Source organism: Panthera pardus, unplaced genomic scaffold (genome assembly GCF_024362965.1).
Source record: "Panthera pardus isolate Hobbes unplaced genomic scaffold, ASM2436296v1 HiC_scaffold_16, whole genome shotgun sequence".
Classification (NCBI taxonomy): domain Eukaryota; kingdom Metazoa; phylum Chordata; class Mammalia; order Carnivora; family Felidae; genus Panthera; species Panthera pardus.
The window spans coordinates 95358405-95379975 of NW_026526721.1; the positions used below are offsets into that span (position 1 = coordinate 95358405).

General features: G+C 43.2%; 1 protein-coding gene and 1 long non-coding RNA gene across 8 annotated transcripts in view; one reads left to right on the forward strand and one right to left on the reverse strand.

The window, feature by feature from the left end:
• Window positions 1–18304: 18304 nt before the first annotated feature.
• Window positions 18305–21521, reverse strand: LOC109262105 (uncharacterized). Its single transcript, XR_008422515.1, has 4 exons — window positions 21189–21521; window positions 20412–20613; window positions 20006–20068; window positions 18305–18489 (listed from the first exon to the last, which is right to left on the reverse strand). It is a non-coding gene; the product is annotated as an uncharacterized LOC109262105 (long non-coding RNA).
• The window catches only part of MECOM (MDS1 and EVI1 complex locus), a 556668-nt gene continuing 556238 nt past the window's right edge, over window positions 21142–21571 (forward strand). For all 7 annotated transcript variants that reach the window (XM_019440518.2, XM_053903651.1, XM_053903655.1 and 4 more), the window contains exon 1: window positions 21142–21250. In XM_019440518.2, the coding sequence (XP_019296063.1) occupies window positions 21214–21250 (37 nt within the window). In that variant the 5' untranslated portion in view covers window positions 21142–21213. The remainder of the gene's footprint in view (window positions 21251–21571) is intronic.

Here is a 21571-nt window from a genome sequence, read left to right on the forward strand (position 1 = left end):
CTGTTGATATTACCTTCCTTGTTTAATAAACTTTGAACCATTTATCCACATTTGTTCTTGTTTCCATTTCATATGTGGGACCTGCAAAGACTTCAACATGAGACTGAAATTTCAGATTCTCTAGAATATGGTTTCACTTAGAAAACACTTAAAACAATAATTCTGACTTAGGAATTCAATATATTAACAGCTGCCAGTATCAGTCATCAAATTTGGCTCCTTGAGAGGCTGCCTTGGGCCTCAGGTAAAATTCTTCATCATCCTAGATAAAAATGCATTTCCTTAGGCCCTGACTCTTGCCCCAGGGGACCGATCAAGCTGATAGTGATGATTATTGTAATGAGCAGTAATTACTGTTGGCTGAACACTGATTCCAGAATTTCTGAAGAAAGAAAGAAAAAGCCCAGCTATTATTATATCTGGGAAGAGAACTTTATTCCTTATGACATGTGCTTTTTAACTCCCATTAACACTAAAGGAAAATTATTCATGTATATTTCTCATTCATCATTGGTATCAAAGAATTCAAAATGGGGATCCCCAATTAGCTTCTGAAAGCACAAGTGGTGTTATCACTCAGAAAGAGGCAAAATTAGTTGTGTCCTTTCATTGAAAGGAAGTTCAGGGGAGAAATACTTATGTCTGAAATTAACCATGGACAGGCTTTTACACTATGAGAAGCAAGGACCAGATAACTTAGATCATCACTAAAGTCACTCCAAGTCATAGATGCTAATAGGTTAATCATTTTCAAGAAAAGAGAAAAGAAGTCCCCTGAGTGAGTTAGTGGCTTCTTGCTGAGACAAAGGAACATAGAATATATGATCTAAAATTCTTTGGGTCATCTGACGTGGTCAGAGAACCCAAATGTTGGAACTAGAGCCAAAAGCATGATTATGGTCATCAAATTTCAAACCTCTTCAAAGGACTTTCAAGAAAGCCAGTAACATTTACCTGTGCAACCCACACACTGCCCTTAAAGATGAAGTATTGTTTTTAGATTTCTTCAGAGTTCATCTTACCCAAAGGCTTTTCCTTATTAAACTCTTCCCTGGAGAATGTCTTTAAAACTAGCTTTATTTACTCTTGAGATGTCAGCCAAAATCACCTCATTTGTTGAAAAAGTGCCCCAAAGAAACGAAAACTGAGTAACACAATAAAAAGTGATGGTTGGTCAGTGGCTGCTTTAGAATGAATTGTCAGGGAAACAAAGAAACCTCTGAGCTAAGAAGGAGCTGGACCATACAAGATCTGGGAAGCAAGCATTTGAGGCAGACCAGTGGAAGTCGAGCCTTGGAGATTTTCTGCAGTGCACAATGGTGAAGGAATGAGCAAATGTTCCTTGTGCTGGAGCAAAAGTGGGAGTTGGTGGGAGGAACGATCTGAGATGAGGTTTGAAGAGTAGACAGAAGCTGGGTCAGATGGGCCTTAAAAAAGAGTTTATATTTATATGGAATGGGAATTTGTTGGACATGAACTTATATCATCTATGTTTTTCAAAGACACATAGGCTGCAGTGTAGAAAATGGATGTTGTGGGGTGAGAGTGGGGAAAGGAGACTGTCAGGAGGATGTTGGGTGAGTCCATGTGAAGATTGATGGCAACCGGACCCCAGTAGTAGGAAGTGGAGAGATGTGGATTCATGGATCCAATGGATTCATGATGCATTTTGGAGAAACAGCCAGGAAAATACTTTGATGAATTGAAAATAGGATATGAGAAAGAAAGAAGAATCAAGGCTTGAGCGGAGTGGATGATGTTGCCATTGAGTGGAATGGAAGACTGGAGAAGGAGCAGATTATTTTGTGGAGTTAGAAAAGAGAAAGTGTGGACATATTGAAGTTCCTTCTAGATATCCAAGAAGGGTGGTTTGGAAAGGCAAGGCTGACCTTGATAACAATGCTTCCACTGGAGTATTAGGGAGTGAAGAGAGACACTAATGACAATTCTTTTAAAGAAGTTTTTAAGCGAAGAGAAGCAGAGAAATGATGTGATAGCCAGAGTGATGTGGAGTTAAGGCAGGTTAGTTTTGTTTTAAGATTGAAGATACTGAAGCATATTTGTAAGCCGTGGAAGGAAACTGGCATTCCTATGAAGGGAACGATGAAGTAAGTCCCTTAGATGAGAGGAGAAGAGATCAAGAGCAAAAATGGAGGGTTGATCTTTGATACGTGCAGGAACTCTATCTATAGCCAGTAGAGAGATGCAGAATGTGGGTACAGATGAGAGTGGTTTTGTAGATTTGGAGGTAGGAAGATAAGGAATTGCCTCCACTATCTGTATTTCCCCAATGAATTATGAGGCAACATCTTTAGCCAGGAATGGTGGGGAGGGGAAGGGAATTTAAGAGATTTAAGGTAGAGAATAAAAGGGGTAGTGTGGGAGCACTGGGTGTTGTACGGAAACCAATTTGACAATAAATTTCATATTAACAAAAAGGGGGTAGTGTGGTAAACTGAAAATCTGAAAGCATAATAGGGTTTTGAGCTATGCTGTGTGACCTACTGAGGTTTGTGATCATGGATTTAAAGTTAAAACAACCAACATGGTCAGTTACATGTTTTCCCCTAGGAATCTTCGAGAGACTTGGTTCAGGCATGGAGTATTTGTGGCAGTGAGTTTAATGGCCTTAGGGGACTTCACCAGGGAAATATAATGGTGAGGAGGGGGTGAGCATTTGCACATGATTATAATTATGGGCTACGGGAATCTGGATTCCAGGACATGAGGAAGTGATGAATGGTGAGAAAGCAATTGGGCCAATGGATCAAAGATATCTATAAGGTCAAAGACTTATTGCAGAGAGAGCCCTTGAGTAACTGAGTAGAAATCATTTGGAAAGCTATTAACACATAGTTCATGCCCTACCTTCAAAGATTCTAATTTAGTTAGCTTGGACTGGAACCTTAGCATCAGTGGTTTTAAAAAGCTTTGTAGGGGCACCTGGGTGGTTCAGTCTGTTAAGCATTAGATTCTTGATTTTGGCTCAGGTCATGATCTCATGGTTGTGGGATTGAGCCCCACATTGGGCTTTGTGCTGGGCATGGAGTCTGCTTAAGATTCTCTCTCTCTCTCTCTCTCTCTCTCTCTCTCTCTCTCTCTTTCTCTCTCTCCCTCTCTCTCTCTCTCCCTCTCTCTCCCCCTCCCCTGCTTGCACATGCTCTCTCTCTCTCTCTCTCAAAAAATGAGATAAAAAATTAAAAAGCTTTGTAAGTGATTATAGATGCAACTTTGGTTAAAAACCCTGTGTAACAGGAAGATGGACAATGAGTTCACCCTTGAGGACTAGTAGTTAGCTGGAAGGAGTGGAGCCATTAGCAACTGGTGATTGTGGCCTCAGAGACCTGAGAATGAGCAAAAGTTTCCTCCTCCCCTGATCAAACAATGTCCACAAGGGTAAATTTGAATGTAACTACAGTAAATATTAACTGGGATGATAGTCCCACCTGTTAACATGGGTACACTTCCATTGTTACAAACATTTTTCACGGGGCTCTCTAAGCTTGCTGCGATGTGGCAGCTCGGGAGAGTGAAGGGCTATGTCACCAATGTGGCAGGGCTTTGTGAGGGCCCTCTCAACGCATCTGAGTCATAGGTGCTCCGAAGTCATTCATAGGGTCGCTCCCCTCTTGGTGTGAGGAATTAATGTTACCTTGTATGTGTATGGTCAAAAGTGAGCAAAGAAAACAATAGCAAAGCAACCCAAAGTGCAAATTCTCTGTCACCCTCTTCCACTCATTTTATAGATTAAAAACACGACAAGGTGTCACATATGGCCTAATGAGATTACAAGAATTTTCTTTACATCGATCAACAAAAATATTATGACAGAATAGTTTCTGAAAAAGTTCTATAAATAACAAAGAATGTTTGTGATACACAACACTAGTTCCTAGTCTTGCTGAATTATGTACCCAGAAATTGTCAGGGTCACCTCAGGAGCCGGTAGAAGGCTAGTTTCATGTGAGGTCATACGTGGATGAGCTTTTCTGCCCTGGCTCCCGCTAAGCACAGGAACCACAGAGATAAGCTTCCAGGTTATAAAATCAACATAGGGCATCTTACCTGCATGGCCACAAAAATATCCAAGTGGCAGAAAACAGATGTGAAATCAAAGAAAAATCAGGGAAAATACCATGTAGTGTTCAGCCATGACTGGATCTGAAAGTTATAACCACCAAGTAAAGTCAAATGTGGCCAAAGAACTTACAGAGCTTTCTCAAGCAGGGCTTTCACTGCTCACTCCCATCACTGTTCGGGCAGGGTGAGCAGCAGCTCTTCGGGGCAGGGGGTGGGGGCGGGAAGGGGGAGGGGGTTGGGGAGTGGCGGGGGTGGGGGGGGGAGCATAAACATTTTAAAGGGAAATAAACTGCACAGCTTTAAAAATGTTAAAGGATGCTTTCTGTTGGTTTTAATCTAAAATGGAATTTATCAAAAAGAAATGAAAATGATCAAACAGTGTCCAAAGGGTAAATTTGAATGTAACTACGGCAAATATTCACTGGGACGATAATCCTAACTGTTAACATGACTACATTTCCATTGTTACAAACATTTGGTTTAACTTAATCCCCAGAATATATTACTGCCAAAAGGAATCTCATTGACAAGGGCTAATGCACTGGTTACTCCTAAAACTATCCCTTTTTAACCGTTGACTTACTGGTAGTGTTCGTCATGGAAAAGACTATTTTTATTACCATTGTCATCAGTCTTAGTGAAGTTCAGAGATATTTGTTTGTAGTTACTACAACTTATTCCTTTGCTGGTTACACATGTGTGAACAAGATCCCAGAAGTTCCGGTGAAGCTACATTTCCATCGGATGACAGCGCGACTGTGATTGGATCTGTTGACAGTATTTGGCGGAGCTTCCAATCCAGATTCTTTTGACTAAAGCCAACAGGCAAGAGGAAGCAGAAACAACATGCACAGTGAACTCATTAAAAATGTTTTTTATGTGATCAGCCTTGCTTGGAAGTGCTGAGGGTTGGGTGGTGGGTGGGGAATCTGTAACACTTCCCTCCAGCTTCGCAGATATTCCCTAGACTCAGATTGGCAGACATCTCTCAACATCTCAAAACTGCAAAGGGAACACAAATTAGAAAGCATCACCAGCCTCCTCCAAAACCAGCATTTCAATGAAATAATGCAATATGGTGGAAAGACCTTTGGACAAAAAGAGAATCAGGAAATGTAGGTTGAGCACCATTTCCGTCATTGAATAGAAAAGTTGTTTTGGTCAAGTCATTTCCTTTCTGGGTCTCAGTTTCCTAATGAGAGAGGTCTAGTATACCAATGGTTTGCAGATAGTGCCCCTTTGAGGCCTCGGGGAGGGAGCAGATGGGGAACCCTACCAAGCTATTCTTTATTTTAGGTATTGGGGCTTTCTTTGAAAAAAGAATTTTGCCATCAAAAAATTTCAAAACTACTAGATTAGATGTTCTTTAAGGTCTCTTTAAGAAAAAATACTTTGAAAAAAAAGAATAAATAATTTGAATTCACGGCAGTGGTTTCTGAATTTTTTGATCATGCAGATTAATCATTAAAAATATTTTTACCATGTAGTCCCCATTCATAAATTCGATGGGTGTATTGCTATAAAATACATTCCATGTGAAACATATTCCCCAAAATAGAAATGTTATAAGGGAGATAAAGATGAAACTTTTAAAGTAAATCATAAATTTGTTTTTTAACCATTAAAGTCTTTCATTATCAATAATGATATTTTCATTACTTAACATTAATATTAGTATTACAGCTTTTAGTGAAAGTAATACTATTTGAACATGCCATATCTTGATTGGCTGGTCATTGTTTTCCACATTACTGCGTAGTACCTGTCAATTTCCTACTACTGCAGTGGGCCCATGGTAGATCTTCAATATTAATACTGCTCTGTGTCAGGATCTACAAACAAAAATTAAATAAATGGTCTGTAGCTCTGGGATTTTTTGAATCTTTCAAAGATCACAAGATGTTGGAAGATGGTAAATTCAGTGTTCTTAATTTTACACACAAGCTGGAACGTTTTATTAAAAGCTAATAGGAAGTTTACAGATCTTTGATAGGACAGGAGAACTAGGCTTGGATCCTTCATATAACTAGAAGAAATGCCCTCCCACAGCACAAGACTGACCTAGCAAAACACAGTGATGTCCCTGCCTGCTTCTCAACATGGTGATTGGGACTGGATGCTAGAAACTCCAGCACAGCTGCCCCAGGAATTCTGGATGCCTCTGCCTCTGGGCTTGTCTGAAAATCCAGTTGTCTCCTAGTGACTCCTGCTCATTCTGCCTCCATATCTCTGTCAGTATGCTGTTAGAAGACCTGTGCATGACTAATTGCAAGGAACAGGGCAGATCTAGCCATGCAATTCCCTGAGGACTCCTGGTAAGGACAAGGGACGTATTGGGGAGGATGGTTGAAAATGAAGAGAGAGCTATCCCCTTCTCAGGAGGGGCCAGAGTCCAAACTACCAAGTCCATGAAGGTGAAGCATGGCTGGCAGCCTGGACTGGAACTGGTCTTTGAATGGTCCTGTATAAGAGAGTAGAGTGGACACCAGGGCTTCTAGGTAACAGCAGGGCTCAGCTTCTGGTGAGTGGTTTGGCTGCTGGGTTAGGCCAGCTTGCCAGAGTTAATATGGTGGATGGCACAGGCCAGGTCCAGCCCCAAGAAAGAGGAATGGCAGTAATGAGTTGGGAGGTCAGTGCTCTCAGGCAAATAGGTTGGGCTCAGGCCCAGTTCAAGAAAGAAGGCTAGTAAGACAGACTCAACACACAGGTTTGGAGCCAAATGCTCAAAAGCTGTCCAGAAACCAAAACCCACTTGAAGCACATTTTTGATTCTGGACATAGGAGCAGCCATCCACCACCAGATCCTTATCATTGAGGGAAAGGAGCTCCTTTATACTACTGGCTCAACCTCTGAAGGTTCAGAACCGACCAGGTATGAGGTATTCTTCATCGACAAGTCAGATGAAGGCAAAGCTCCAGTTGTTTACTGCTGCACAACAAACTACCCCAAATGTGGTGTAAAGCAATCATCATTTTATTATGTTCACAGAGTATGTGGGTCAGGACTTCAGACAGAACAGAGAAGGATGGCTTATCTCTGCTCCACAATACCTGGAACTTTAGCTGGTAGGATTCAAATGCCTGGAGGTGACTCAGTCAGCTGGAATCCAGGGGCTGGAATCACTTGGGGACTTTTTCATTCACCTGCCTGGCATCTGAACAGGGTTAACTCAAAGGCTGGGCACAGCTGGGACTGTTGGCCAGAGAACCTACATGAGGTCTCTCCATGGGGATTGGGCTTCTCGTAGTGTGGCCACCGAGTTCTGAAATAGAGCACCTAATTGGGAGCACTAAGAGAAAATGTTCTAAGACACCAAGACACATAGGCAGGACCCACATGGGTTTTTATGGCCTAGCCTTAGGAAGTCACATAACATCACTTCTGCTTTCCTCTGTTGATTGAAACAGTCACAAGTCTGCATAGATTTATGGAGAGGAGACATGGACACCACCTCTTGATGGAACGAGTGTCAAAAAATTTGGGACCATATTTAAGAATTTCCGCTAAGAGAAAACAAGAAAAAGAGAAAAGTTTAAAAGCGCATCAACTGCATATAAATACTGACCAATGCTTGCTAATAAACAAACTCAGTTTAGTTTATTTAAACAATAAAATAATTGAAGACTTGTCATGTAGTAAGTACTGTCTTATGTGCTAGGGATACTGAGCTAAGGCACAGCCCTCAAGGAATTTACAATCCACTGGCGAAGACAGATGAACATACATTGTTGTAACTGAAGGTCAAGTGAAGAAAGTGAACCAAGACATAGGATACAAGCACTGCAAGAGCCTAGAGTAAGGGGTAATTAATACAGTAAAGAGTCTGTGTTGTCCAGGGGGAAGCATAGGAAGTTATAAATTAGTCAGACCTGAATTCGAATCCCATCTTCACCATTTCTTAGATTGAGCTATGTAAAAATGCTTTTTTGTGAGTAAAAAATAATTGAGTATCAATTATTTCATATGGTTCAACCCAATACTAGCTAGGTGACCTTGAATAAGTCACTTAACCTCTAGAAACATCAGTTCCTTTGCCTGTACAATGAGGTTGAAATGTCATAGGGTTATTTACAAAAATAAGGAAACATTTGCAAAATATCAGTGTAGTGCTTAACACAAAGTAATCATTTGAGAAATAGTTTTTTTGTAATTATTATCACTATCATTATGGAACGCATTAGAGAGAAGGCTGAATCTGAGATGACATTTGAAGGCTGAACATGATTTTGATGTCCCGATAAGGGAAGTGGGATGAGTGATTTTAGGCTGATCAGAACCATGGGAAAAGGCTGTTTTTGTGATTCTACTTATACGTGACATTTGGTTCTGCATTTTGGGACCTGGACATTTATTTTGAATAAAATAATTCATGAAAAAATATTGAAACTGAAATTCACCTGACAACAAACCACCACAGGTATTTTTAAGTCTAGATATCTTGGTGATTTTATGGACTACATAATCTGCAATCCCTCCCTTCTGAAATCACTGAAGCATTCTGCTTAATAATAAAAAATGTTGCTGAAATAAAGAAAAGGAAGTCCTTGGCATTAACTACAAAAGGGAATACAAATCCTGGCAGCCTGTAGTTGGGGAATGGGAAGCTGATAGCTTTGAGAACTCAGGGCTTAAGTTTCAAAACCTTCATGGAATCAATACATACAGTTCTGGTCCAACATTAGTTGGGAAGTTAGAACTGATATCCTTGCATGAATTTGGGTTTCAAAGGATTACACTATCAGTGAAAGGCTGGTCTAGAAAATCATCAGCTCACCAGAAAAGGACATAACAAGAAAGCTTCTATCTCATCTGGTTTCTAGGTTACAAAGAAAAAAGTCTCCCCTGACAATTCTTTCCAACAGGTCTATTATCATTTATGTCTGTGGTTCTAATCATACATCCTCCATCTTTTGGAAAACCCCAGGCTGATAAAAATCTTTAAAGTTGATGATATTCCTGGGATATCTGATAAAAGCAAATGTAAAGTCACTTTGGAAGGATAAGTCCTCAAGTAATATTAAACATGATTCCCACAGGTAAAGTCTTGCTGAAGGTGAGCTAACAATCCAAAATTCTAAAATATGGGAGAACAATTCATCTGAGCAATGGTCAGTGAATTTGACAAACAGCAGGAATAGGCCTCTAGCAACCTCAAATAATAGAATTGTTGGATAAAAGAAATCCACTTAACGTGTTTAAAAACTTAAGCTTGAGGGGCACCTGAGTGGCTCAGTCGGTTAAGCATCTGACTTTGGCTCAGAGCATGATTTCACGGTTTGTGGGTTTGAGCTCTATGTTGGGCTCTGTAGTGACAGCTCAGAGCCTGGAGCCTGGTTCGAATTCTGTCTCTCCCTCTCTCTGCCCCCCTCCCTCCCACTCATACTTGGTCTTTCTTTTTCTGAAATAAATAAACATTAAAAAAAAATTTAAAAATAATAAAAACTTAACCTTGAAATTGAAAATAAGAGGACAACAAAGCAGTGTGAAAAGTTAATGGGAACATCTAAAAAAACAGTATAAATTATAAAAATTAAAAAACATAATAGAGATGGAAAAAATTAATTGACGCATTAGTTGATTAGATGTAGCCAAAGAGAGAATTAGAGAGCTTGAATATAGGTCTGGGAAATCATTCAGAATTAAACACAGAAAGATAGAGATAGAATTTATGAAAGAGAGGCGAATAAATATGGAAGATAGCACAAAAAGATCCAACATATACCTACTCAGAGAGAAAGAACAATTGGAGAGGCTGGAGGAGAGGTGGTTACAAAAAAGGTAACTGTCAAGCATTTTTTAAAATTGTTGAAAAACAAAATCCTTATGTTTAGAAAAGGCCACTAGTTGTTAACAAGATGTGTTTTAACACTGGAGAACAAGAAGAGTTGGATACAAATACCCCTCAAGGGACTTACAGTCTGTTAAGAGGCACCATAGAGATATGCACAAAAACAGCATGTAAAGAAGAGATGCTGTAGGATGTTGGTGATGAGGAGAGACTGTTTCCAGTCGGGAGAACCATATCAACAGTTTTACTGGAGACGATGTTTGCCTTGGGTCTTAAAAGATGGGTCGACTGAACCTGTGAAGAAGTGTAATCCACCCTACACACCACTGCCTGCTTAATTTTCCTAAGGCACAGTTCTGATAATGTCATCCCTTTATTCAGTATTTTCAAGATCTCACGATTATTTTCTTTTTTTTAATTTTTTTTAACGTTTATTTATTTTTGAGACAGAGAGAGACAGAGCATGAACAGGGGAGGGGTAGAGAGAGAGGGAGACACAGAATCTGAAATGGGCTCCAGGCTCTGAGCTGTCAGCACAGAGCCCGATGCGGGGCTCGAACCCACGGACTGTGAGATCATGACCTGAGCCGAAGTCGGACGCTTAACCGACTGAGCCACCCAGGCACCCCAACTCACGATTATTTTCAAGATAAAGCCCCAACGTTTTGTTTTTCATTCAAAGTCCTTCGTGGAATATGCCTGGCCTATCTTTACAAACCTGTTTCCGGTAAAGTGTTTTCTTGAATCTCATCACTCAGGCAGACTAAGATTAACACTTCTGGCCATACCTCATGCTTTCCCATCTCTCTTGCTATTTCCCCTATGTAGAATACCCCTGAATTAAAGGCAAAATTTGGGACTTTATCCTGAAAATAACTAAAGGATCTTGAAGATTCCGAGTAGGAAAATATTATCAGAACTGTGCTTTAGGAAGATTAGTGAAGCATTGGCATGTAGGGTGGATTGGAAAAGGAGGTTCTTGGAGCTAAGGAGCCCATGCTCCATGACCATATGTTGTATTGTCTGGGAGGCACAAGTGCACAGATTGCTCATTTAGTGTGCTGAAGAAACCTCTATGATTACTGATTTTGTAGAGATTGTGGACACAAAAGTTGTGAAAAGCTCAGCATACCATTAACACAACAGAAACAGATGTATCAAAATAGTATTCACTATCTTGGCTTCTCTGCATTGGTGCTTCCCCTGCAGCCGGAAATTAAAATGTCTCCTAGAACCCTTAAGAATGTCAAATGTCTTGGGGGCCCTGGGGGGCTCAGTCGGTTAAATATCTGACTTTGGCTCAGGTCATAATCTCACGGTTTGTAGGTGCGAGCCCCGCATCAGGCTCTGTGCTGACAGCTCACAGCCTGGAGCTTGCTTCAGATTCTGTGTGTGTGTGTCTCTCTCTCTACCCCTCCCCTGCTCAGTCTCTGTCTCTCAAAAATAAATAAACATTAAAAAAATTTTTCTAAAAAAGGATGCCAAATGTCTTGATGAGTACAATATATACAATTTCAGAGTTTCAGTTCAATGCCAACTAGCTAAGTGAAAACCTGGACACGAGTTGGATGGTAGTATTTTTGCCTATATACTATCATTTCTAAATGATCATAAGCCCAGACCAATTTTAGAATTATTCAGTTTCTCTATGCAACAGAAAATTCTTTTTCTTCAGCCTTGAAAAGTATTTTTTAAGAGTGTTTATAGAGTTTATCTGAAAATTTTTCTATTAAAACCCAGTATAACAGCACTGTATTTTTAAAAACATTTGAAGTCCAAATCTTACCATATATCAGACTTCTAGTACATCTACATGAGCTCTCAAAGTAGATAATTCAACAGATCAATTCCCACAGTTTCTTCTGGGTACAATTGACTCTCCATACAGAAATTGTTTTTTTTCTCAGTCTCAGAACTGTGGTATGCTTCCTTACCTTAACCTTTGAAAATGGACTGCTTATAAAACATTATGGGACATGCATCATCATTAAAAAAAATAGGGCTTTACCTCCATAGGTATGTTTCTGGGAAAAGTGAGTATAAATCAAATTTTTGTAAGTCAAATCATATTTTAAGTGTCTCAGGGGACCTCATTATTTAATAAAATAGCATGGAGAGAATAATCACATTGTGATGTGGCTTTTCATAAAGCAGGGCACACCTGTATCACACTCTGTCATGACTATGGGCTTCACTCTATAGCTGAGTTTGAGGGTAGCCAGGTCTGCTTGGACTCAAGTCAAGGGAATTAAGTTACTGAGTACTGAGGATCTTGTTACAAGGCAGTCTTCTTTATAAGCTGTGTCAGCATGGGTCCTATAGTTAGTGCTTTATAAAGATGTGGAAAATCTGCTATATCTATATGTTTAAAAGTATATTAAGCAAATTAACTTGCTTTGATGACGTCTATATTTTCTTATGTCAGCCACAATCATTTGTTTGAGTAAAGAATATTAAAGCAGGGCATTTGTAAATTTCACAGATCTTTTAGTTCCTGGCCGGGATCTAGACTCGATCAATAGGTTATGTATTGATAGTAAGCATAGCAACTAGATTTGTGAAAATCAAAATTTAAAAACACTAAACAAACAAAAAAATCACATAAACAAAATATTTTTTAAAAAGAAAAAGCACTTGTTAATCCCATTTAAAAACACTGTCTCTTTGAATCATCTGTGTGGCTTCCATCTTCCAGGGAGAGAATATGGTAAAACGGATACATTAGAGAGCTTTGAAGTATGACTTTGTATGTATTAGCCAGAAAGGCTTGCAATCAGGCAGCCAGGGGAAGAGCCATGTCTCTGTCAGTGAGTCTCAGTGGCCCTCATCATGTGGCCCAGGCCCTGTTGCCTCATCTGAGAGATGATCAGGACACTGCTTGTATGGGATAAACTGAGTATAACCCTGGTTCATACTGTCATATTGACGGTAGGAACAAGTATACAAGAATCCTTGAAAATATGTAGCTAAAATCCAATCACACACACACACACACACACACACATACACACTGGTGCCTATTCAAACTGCAATGTTAAGATTTAGTTGCACCAGCCAGTTTTATATACACCAAATGCCTCAGGCTTCAGCAATTTGAGGGGACAATTTACTGAGCAAAGAAAAAATATGTCATTATAGATTGGAATGGAAAAGGCAGTGTCCAAGACCACTGCATGCGTGCACGCGCGCGCACACACACACACACACACACACACACACACACTAAACTTTATCATTATGCGAATTATAGAATGACAGAATTTGGAGGTTTAAGTAGCTCCATTTTTCAAATTTCTGCTATGCAGCAGACATTGCATAGTAGGTACTTTGTATATATTGTCTTAAAAATTCTCACAATAACCCTGTAATATATACATAGTCATTTCCATCATACAGAGGAGAAAATGGGGACTTACAGACATTCAGCAATTTGCCCAAGATTACACAGCTGGTAAAAGGTAGACCTGCGATTTATTTTTTTTTAATGCTTATTTATTTATTTTTGAGAGAGAGAGAGACAAGGCGGAGGGGCAGAGAGAGAGGGAGATAGAAAATCCCAAGCAGGCTGTGCAGCTGTCAGTGCAGTGCCCAATGCAGGGCTCGAACCCATGAACCATGAGACCATGGTCTGAGATGAAACCAAGAGTCAGACACTTAACTGACTGAGCCACCCAGGTAGCTTGGGTAGAACTGGGATTTAAACCTCCAAAGGTTTGACTCTTAAAATCTTTCAACTTTATCTTGCTATTTCAAAATTTATCTAATGTATAATGGCTCTGAAATCTGAATACTGCTATCTTTTCCTGACACTGGCAACCGTGGCTTCCGGAAGAGTTCCAGAATCTTTGATGGTATTTGTCCATCTTTGTAGTCCCCCAAGAGGGCTCACTTAATCATATTTACAAATCTAGCTTTTAATTCTTGAAGATCCCAACTTTTAGCTAGTGACCACTTAGAATGCTGACAGCTTCCAGGCTCCAGAACCACCTCTCTGAGTAATGAAATTAGAAGATCAGATGTCACCCAGACTCCTGAATTCTTTCTATCCCAGGTTAAGAACCTCTTCTCTAGAGAATATTATGGAGGAGAAAACTAGAACTTAAGTGTTCATACAAAAAAGCTTTAAATGTGGCTGTGTTCTAGGTTCAGTATATTGGGTGTGTGATCGAATTCAAGAACCTTTCAGAGAGACAACACCATACTAAGTAGTTAGTGATATAAAACAGTGTGTTAGCCTATAGGAAGGTGGGTTAGGGGTACGAAAAAGAGGTAATAGTTACTTTAGCTTTATAGTTCACAGAGCATTTTGAGACGTTAATCCCGTTGAGGAAGGAATTTCCCTGCTGCACTGAGAAACCAAAGCGTGGAGAATATAAGGCATGGTCTCCTTCAAGAAGCCTATGGCTGAGAGGGGAAGGAAGACGTGGAAACAAAGAACTCTAATGTAAGGAGGAGAGATAAATGTCAGCAAAATAGTGGGGTGGGGGTGAGAAGGAAGTGGAAGCATTTGTCATTCTGGGTGCTGACCAGAACCCATGAAAACCTCTCTGATGGCATTTGTCTTGAGTCCAGCAGTCAATTGATGAAGAGGGTAAGAGTTTCTCCAAGGGGGTAGAGGAGTTGCAGCTTTTGAAGGGATAGATTCATCGACTCCATCCTCTCCCACGACCAAAGCAGACAGCAGGATTTGAAAAGAGGTTCAGTCATGGAGGTGTCGTGATCTAAGACAGAAGGGAAAACAACAACAACAGCAACAACAAAAAACCTGGCTAGGCACATCCTAGAGCAGCGTTTTCCAAACTCCCACGTTCAAGTGAATCTCTTGTTATAAAGCCAATTTTTGATTTAGTAGGTTTGGATTAGGAACTGAGATGCTGTGTTTCTAATAAAGTCCAGGTAATGCTTAATGTTGCTGATCCGGGAGCCACACTTAGAGAAGCATCCACTTCGCCCAGGAGCGTTAGAAACGCAGACTGCTTGGGTCTCCACTCCAGACTTACTGAATCTGAATTCGCATTTCAATAAGATCCCCAAGGGATTCATACGCACATTTAACTTTGAGAAGCACTTTTCTAGGTTATTGTTTGATCGGTAGAAGGGGCTCAAGGAGGTCCAAACTTTCCCCGGTATCGCATACCAGCAGTCTGGTTTCTCTCCAGAGCTCCTGTTCCCACGGGCAAAGATTTGTGCCCCGTGAAGCTGCTCCTCCTGATCCTAAACCAGTAGCAACTCTGGGAGTTGATCGCCTCGTAATCCTCGTAGCTGGGTTCCTTTCCACCCCAACCGGCGCTTCCCCGGGGCGCTCCAGCTGTTTCCCACCCCCACGCCCAGGCAGCTACTGTGCACAGCTGGAGCCCTAGGCGGCGGGCGCCCCCGGAGCTGCAGCGGCCGGGGAAGCCAGGCGGGGGCGCCGCAGACTAGGCTGTGCAGGAGGAGGCCTTTCCGAGCCCGCAGAGGGCAGCCCGAGCGACCGGCGGGGGAGCGCGAGCTTCGCATCTGGTGCCAACCAGCACGGCCCTGGCGCGGCCCCACATTCCCACACGGCGGGAGTGGCGGCTCGCTACCTGGGAGGCGGCGCGCATCACCCCAACCTGTGTTTCATAAACCTGTTGGGAAATAGTTCCCAGCCTCAAGGGCCAGTAATCAGCCCGACCTTGTCTCGAAAGAACTGCTGATTATAATCCCCGAGCTGGGCGAAGGCCTCGGGGACCTAGATTTTAAGTCGACTATATAATACCATTATCATTATTATTAAAAAAGCCAGCCACCCCGCCCCACCTTCCCTTATATGCACTTCTGAAGTTGGGGGTGGAGGGCTGTTGAACGACCAGAGGGTTGCAGCAGGATTGTAAAACCTAACGATTTGCTAAGAAATCCGGGGCCGAAAAACGCAATTTACAAAACGGCAAGTTTTACAAGGTACAGAAGGTAACTGGGCAGAAAACGCACCGCCTCCCAACCCTCGCCGCGCGTGCTCGCAGGAGCTGGCTGGCTCCGAGTGCGCCTCTCTCCAGCCGCGCCGCTGGGGCCGCGCGAGGATTTCGCAGGAAGAGGAGGCTGCCGCGGGGCCTCGGACCCTGGTATCCGTGCATCTCAGAGAGGGCCACCAACGCTGCCCTGAGCCCCCTGAGGCCGGCGGCGCCCCTTCCAAGACTGGTCGCGGAAGTCACGCTTTCCCTGCTCCTCCTTGGCCTCAGCCCCGCTGTCTCTCCTCGCTGGTGTTTGAAGCAAGCATTTCACGGCGAGCTTTCCTTTCAGGGCAAAGCGCAGTGGACAGTTTAAAGTTAACACCTTCACGCGGCCACTGCTGCGGGGATGTGCGCATTTCCCCTTGCGTATGTGTAGGAGTGTGTGTTTCTCCAAGAATGTCAGACTAAACGGACAGTCTTAACATTTATTAAAGCCTACGTGTTCTGTCTCGAGGCTTATCGGGTTTGTCCAAACTTTTGTGTGTGTGTGTGTGTGTGTGTGTGTGTGTGTGTGTGTGCACGCGCGTGCGCGCGTGTCTCCACCCTCCTCTCGCCTCCCCACCCCCGCCCGTGCAGGGCGAAGTAGTCCTATATAGCGATGATAAATATCCCTGTTGATCACTTGATTGATTACCTCCCTGAAAGGTCACGCGGGCTCGCAGTAATTTCCTTTTGCCTAAGGCTCCCTTTTCACTTTTACTCCAGCACGACAGCTCCGAGTACACGGGATCTTTATTTTTTATTTTAACCCCTAAATGCAACCCCTCCCGAAAACAACGCAGACAAGAAAAATCGAATAAAATCAACTCGAGACCTTTTAGCTCACTCGCAGTCGCCTTCCCCATCTCGCTCCTTTCTTTCTTCTGGCCCCCGCCCCTCCTACTCCGACCCCTTCTCCCCAACTCAAATGTATTCTAGACACTATTTAATAGATGAGTGTCTTGCAAGTAAACTCGGGCGTCCCTTGGGTCAGCATTTCATGTCTGTGACTCTCTCTTTCTCCCGTGGACTAAAAATTCGGATTTAAACCACTAGACAAGCTATTAATTTAGCTAGACTACCCAGGGTCCTGAACCCAATTAATTTCTAATAATTATAGCCCAAGGGGGCTAGATAGATCTCCCTGCCTCTTTCTTTTATTGCCACTCCACGCCACCGAGGTCAGCGTATAATAATAAAGTGTATATTTTGAAAGCGATCTCCAGAACAGTGAGTTATTGCAATGAATGAAAATTGTTTCCATTTTGGCTAATTGAGCCCGTGGCCGAAAGCTAGAGCTCTGAGACTAAATAAAGAGGACTGTTTCCTTTCAACATGAAGAAACCCCTGCCTAGCTCTGGTCACCCAGCGAGAGTTTAATTTCTTAACAGCCAACCTGAAACCCAGCGTTGGGTAAACAGTATTAATAATTGCATTACAATGATTAAATTAATCTTGCTGGTAGCCAGGAGAATATAGGTTGAATAGCAAGATGTAAAGTTCACTGCACAAAGACAATAGGCCAAGAAATACCTCCATAAAGAATTCAAACTTTCTTCCAAAGATACAGTGGGGCTGGTTCAATTATAATTCGAGGAAAGGACAAGTTTCTGTTGCATGTAATGTATTGAAAATCAGTTCTTTGCCGTTTCTAGGATTTATTAAAGAAACATGGTTGGAGAAAGGGTATACTTCTCTTGTCCTCTTCAATGACCCCTCTTCTTCATCTCTGCTTCTCCTTAAAAAAAAAAAACAAAACAAAAAAACCAAACAAAACCTCCAAAAAGAAAAAAAAAACCAACAAAACCTCCGACACAAAATATGACAGTAATAAAACAAGCAAATCCAAACAGTCCGTAAACTCAACGACTTTCCAAGGAGGCACTGTTTCCAGGATTCCCGTTTCCGTTGGAGAAAATGCAAGAAAACGTTGGTACTCATGCCCCTCAAGGAAACGAATTTCAGGAGAAGAGAAAAAGGTGGGTGGTGGGGAATCGGGCAGCGAGGGTAGCTCGGCCAACTTGTTGGAGGCCTCTTGTCTCTTGGGCGAGCGACAGCTTGGATGTCCCGTCAAAGGATTTTGGGAATCCGTGGGGCCGTTGACCAGAAAGTCACCTGCTTGGGTCTCACGGCTGAGACTTGGGACAGGTGGAACTGACGGGGTTCACGTACTTAGAAGTGGGAAGCCGCCCAGGTCGGCACACTCAGGCAAGCCGCACTGCAGGCGGCGAGCGCAGTCCGCTGCTTGCTGGGCGTTTGCTCCATCAGGTTAAACACACTTGAACTAGCAACTTAGCTTTTTTTTTTTTTTTTTTTTTTTTTAACTAATACTCAAGGCAGAAAGCAAATGAGGAAGAAAAAGAGAGAGGGAGAGAAAGGAAGAAAGAAAAGAAAAACCCAGCTTTCAGGTTTGAAAATAAAAGTGATGATGTTGCGAATACTTTACTAAAAAAACAACAAAAAGAATGATGCCTTGTCTAGTCACAATGCTTTGGCCCTAGGGCACAGAGGAGTTTGTGTTTATTATTTCAGTTGGAAGAGGTTGGATTTGCTCGTGTCCCGAAACTCTTGGAAAGACCAGGCATTCGCGGAGGCGGCCGCGACCCCAGGGACTTTAAAAACGAGAAGGGGAGGGTGTTCCAGCGACGCCTCATCCTCTTGCTCTTCGCCGTCTAGAAAAGTTGACGGATCTTTAAGTTTGGGGACTCAGATTTGATTTTCTTGAGTCCTTCATATCCTATTCAGTTCCCTTCACAGCCCCTACCCCACCCCTAGCCCGCCACGTGGTTTGTAATTTCTCAGCAGAAACAATCACCGCAGCTTCACAGGTGGGTTTTCTATTTAATCTTGGGTTTGGTTCCATGGTACCTTCGTTTCCTAGAAAATTCTCTGGCACGTCTCTTAACCTCCTCTCCGCGAGTGGACCAGGATATATACCCCCCGTGGGGATGAGATGGAAGGAATTAATGAGAGCAGTGGAGGGGAGGATAGTAACTCCTTTTTATTATTTTTTTAAGCTCCCCGGGGCTGAGGAGGTGAAATGAAAAGTCCAAGGCTGAGCCTCCTACTGTGCAGGGCACTCTTCCTGCCTAGGGGTCTCCTTCTCCCTTTCTGCGGGAAGAGGCCATTGAGGTTCTGACAGATGGGTGGGGCCTGATCCTCCTGTGCCTTCTCTGTGTCTTTTGGCCAAGGTGAGGGTCCCCAGGGAGTCCTTAAACTGATCAGAAGCAGCTTCTGTGAACATCTTGATGGCCAGTCTAGTGTTTCTCTCCCTAGAGATTCTATTACCTTTCTGATGGTTCTCAACCCCAACTTCTCCTTTTCTTCTGAGGAAACTTAACTGTTCATCTGAGGGAAGGCACTCCTCCATCTAAACTGAGAAGAGCCAGTGAATTCGAATTCACAGACCTCTGGGTACCCAAAGCCTGGTGTTTTTGCACCCACCTCTGCTGTGTAGAAGTACACCACAGGGCAACAGGAATTGTAGCAGGATTGGACCCCCCTCCCCCCACCTGCCTTTTCAGTCCAGAGGGAATGATAGAGTTCTCCTGTGCCCATCTGGTGCTTACCAGAACCTTCTCTTTTGGAAGTTGTTTTACTCCTGCTCTGTGTAATTACTTCATTTGCTCTCTTTATCTTTTCCTTACATTTCGACATTACACGTCTGTCTCTCTTGGGACCTTTACTTGGTTCTCCAGGGACCTCTATCTTACCGCCACATGCTCCCAGAATTACACAACTCTGGAGAAAGAAATGGTGGGCATCCTTAGCCAGGGTGATCCTTTGAATTTTGATTTCCTCAAACAGAGATATTCTATGAACCATTGATGAACCCCTCTTAGGGTTGAAACTTGCTGTTTGCTCACACTCCCAGTCCTAGTTTTGACAATAAATGACAACTGGCACAACAGGGTATTCTCAATGATCTCTCTTCCCCTCCCCTACCTTTCCTAAACTCATGCCCAGGACTTGCTTTTCTTTTCCTTCTCCTCTAACTGGATCATCAAGGATGTACTGTTGCAGCACAGAGACTGAAAAGATTGTAATTTTCTTTTACAGTGTCTGGCAGGATTTGCAACAGATATTAATGGGGACATAAATAGCTCATGGAAGGTATTGAACAAAACTGTTTAATGCAAGGCAGTTGTACCAAGAGAAAATCTATACGTAGTTGAGATTGATTCATACCTTGAACACAGCTGGCCCCTTTAGGATTTCCCCATTTCTATGTGCCCACTTCATTGGTAAATCCTGTAATTAAAGCAAATTCCAACAATTTATTTTTTTTAAGGGTGGGAAAGGAACCCCCCTCCCCCTCTTTCTTATGACCCTAAAGGTTGTGGGTTTAAGCAAGTGAGTGAAAATGGCAGGCAGGCAGAGCTGGGGCAACCGGAGATGGGGGCAGCGGTGGGGGAGGCCGGAAGGTGACGGCCGACCTTAGGGAAGCAGGAGGTCTTGGATGTTAAATGCCCGAGCCTGCCCGGACCTGGGAATCAAAGGTGATCATTACTACTTGATGGGAATAGACCACTGAAATGTTCCAAGAATGGCAAGTATTGGTAGTATACTTAACATCGAGAAAGAAAACAGTTACTTGTTGTACTTTCAACTCCGAAAGCACAAGCCGAAATAGCTTCAGTAGCAGTAAGAGCGGCGGCAGCAGATTTCCTGAAGTTCAGGATGATTCTCACTTTCTCCTGGATCATTTAAGAGTCCTGTCCTTCTAGTTCTTTAATATGGAAAAAGGTTTTAAAAGCCCCACTTCTTGTTTTCTCCGTGGATGTATAGAAAATTTCCTGCAATTTATGGTGGGAAAAACAATAATAGTAATGATACAGGCTTATAGGTGATTCCAACACGAAATCAGTCCTTTGCCCTAGTCTTTTTATTTCCCCCCCCTCCCCGCCTTTTTTGGGGGCGAGGTGTCTGCTCCCCTCTGGCTCCCTGTGCTCGCTCCCCGCCCCCCGCCGCCCTCCCCGTGGCTCCCTTTCTCCGCCTCCTCGGCGATTGCCATCTGACAAGATCTCCAAATCAAAGTGATAAATCGCTCCAAACTTTTTTTGGCGGCGCTGAGATGTTGGAGGGGCGTCTAGCGCGCATGTGCGAAGGTGTCCGAACTGACAATGCTGGAGAGATAGCGAGTGTGGATTGAGAGAAAGGGAGAGAGGGAGGGAGAGAGAGTGAAAGAGGGAAAGACAGAGAGTGAGTGTGTGTAAGTGTGTGTGTGTGTGTGTGTGTGTGTGTGTGTATGAGAGAGAGAGAGAGAGAGAGAGAGAGAGAGAGAGAGAGAGAGAGAGAGAAGCGAGGGAGGGAGCGAGAGGGAAAGCAAAAGAAGGAAAAGATCCAAGAAAAAAAAACCCCAACCACACACCAGCGGCTGCAGGACTGGGCACAGCATGAGATCCAAAGGCAGGGCAAGGAAACTGGCCACAAGTAGGTGCAATATCCCTTTTCTATTGGCTTTCCCCCTCCTCTGCCATCTTGCATATCTGTCTCCAGCGCTCCGGGAGGGAGCGCGCAGCTGCCTCTCGCGCCGGGGCCCCGGGCGGAGGGCAGGCGCAGCGCAGCCCCAGCAACCTGCCGGTCCCAGCCTTCGCGCCCGGCCGCCCGCGCTCTCGCTCTTGGTTTGGGCGCCAGAGGAGCCGGGGCAGCCCTTAGCCCCGTGCACCGACCAGCTGTGGCAACCCCGGGGTGGGGGTGGGGGTGGGGGCAGCCAAGACCGGGGTGGGAGGGAGAAGAGCGCGCGAGAGCAAG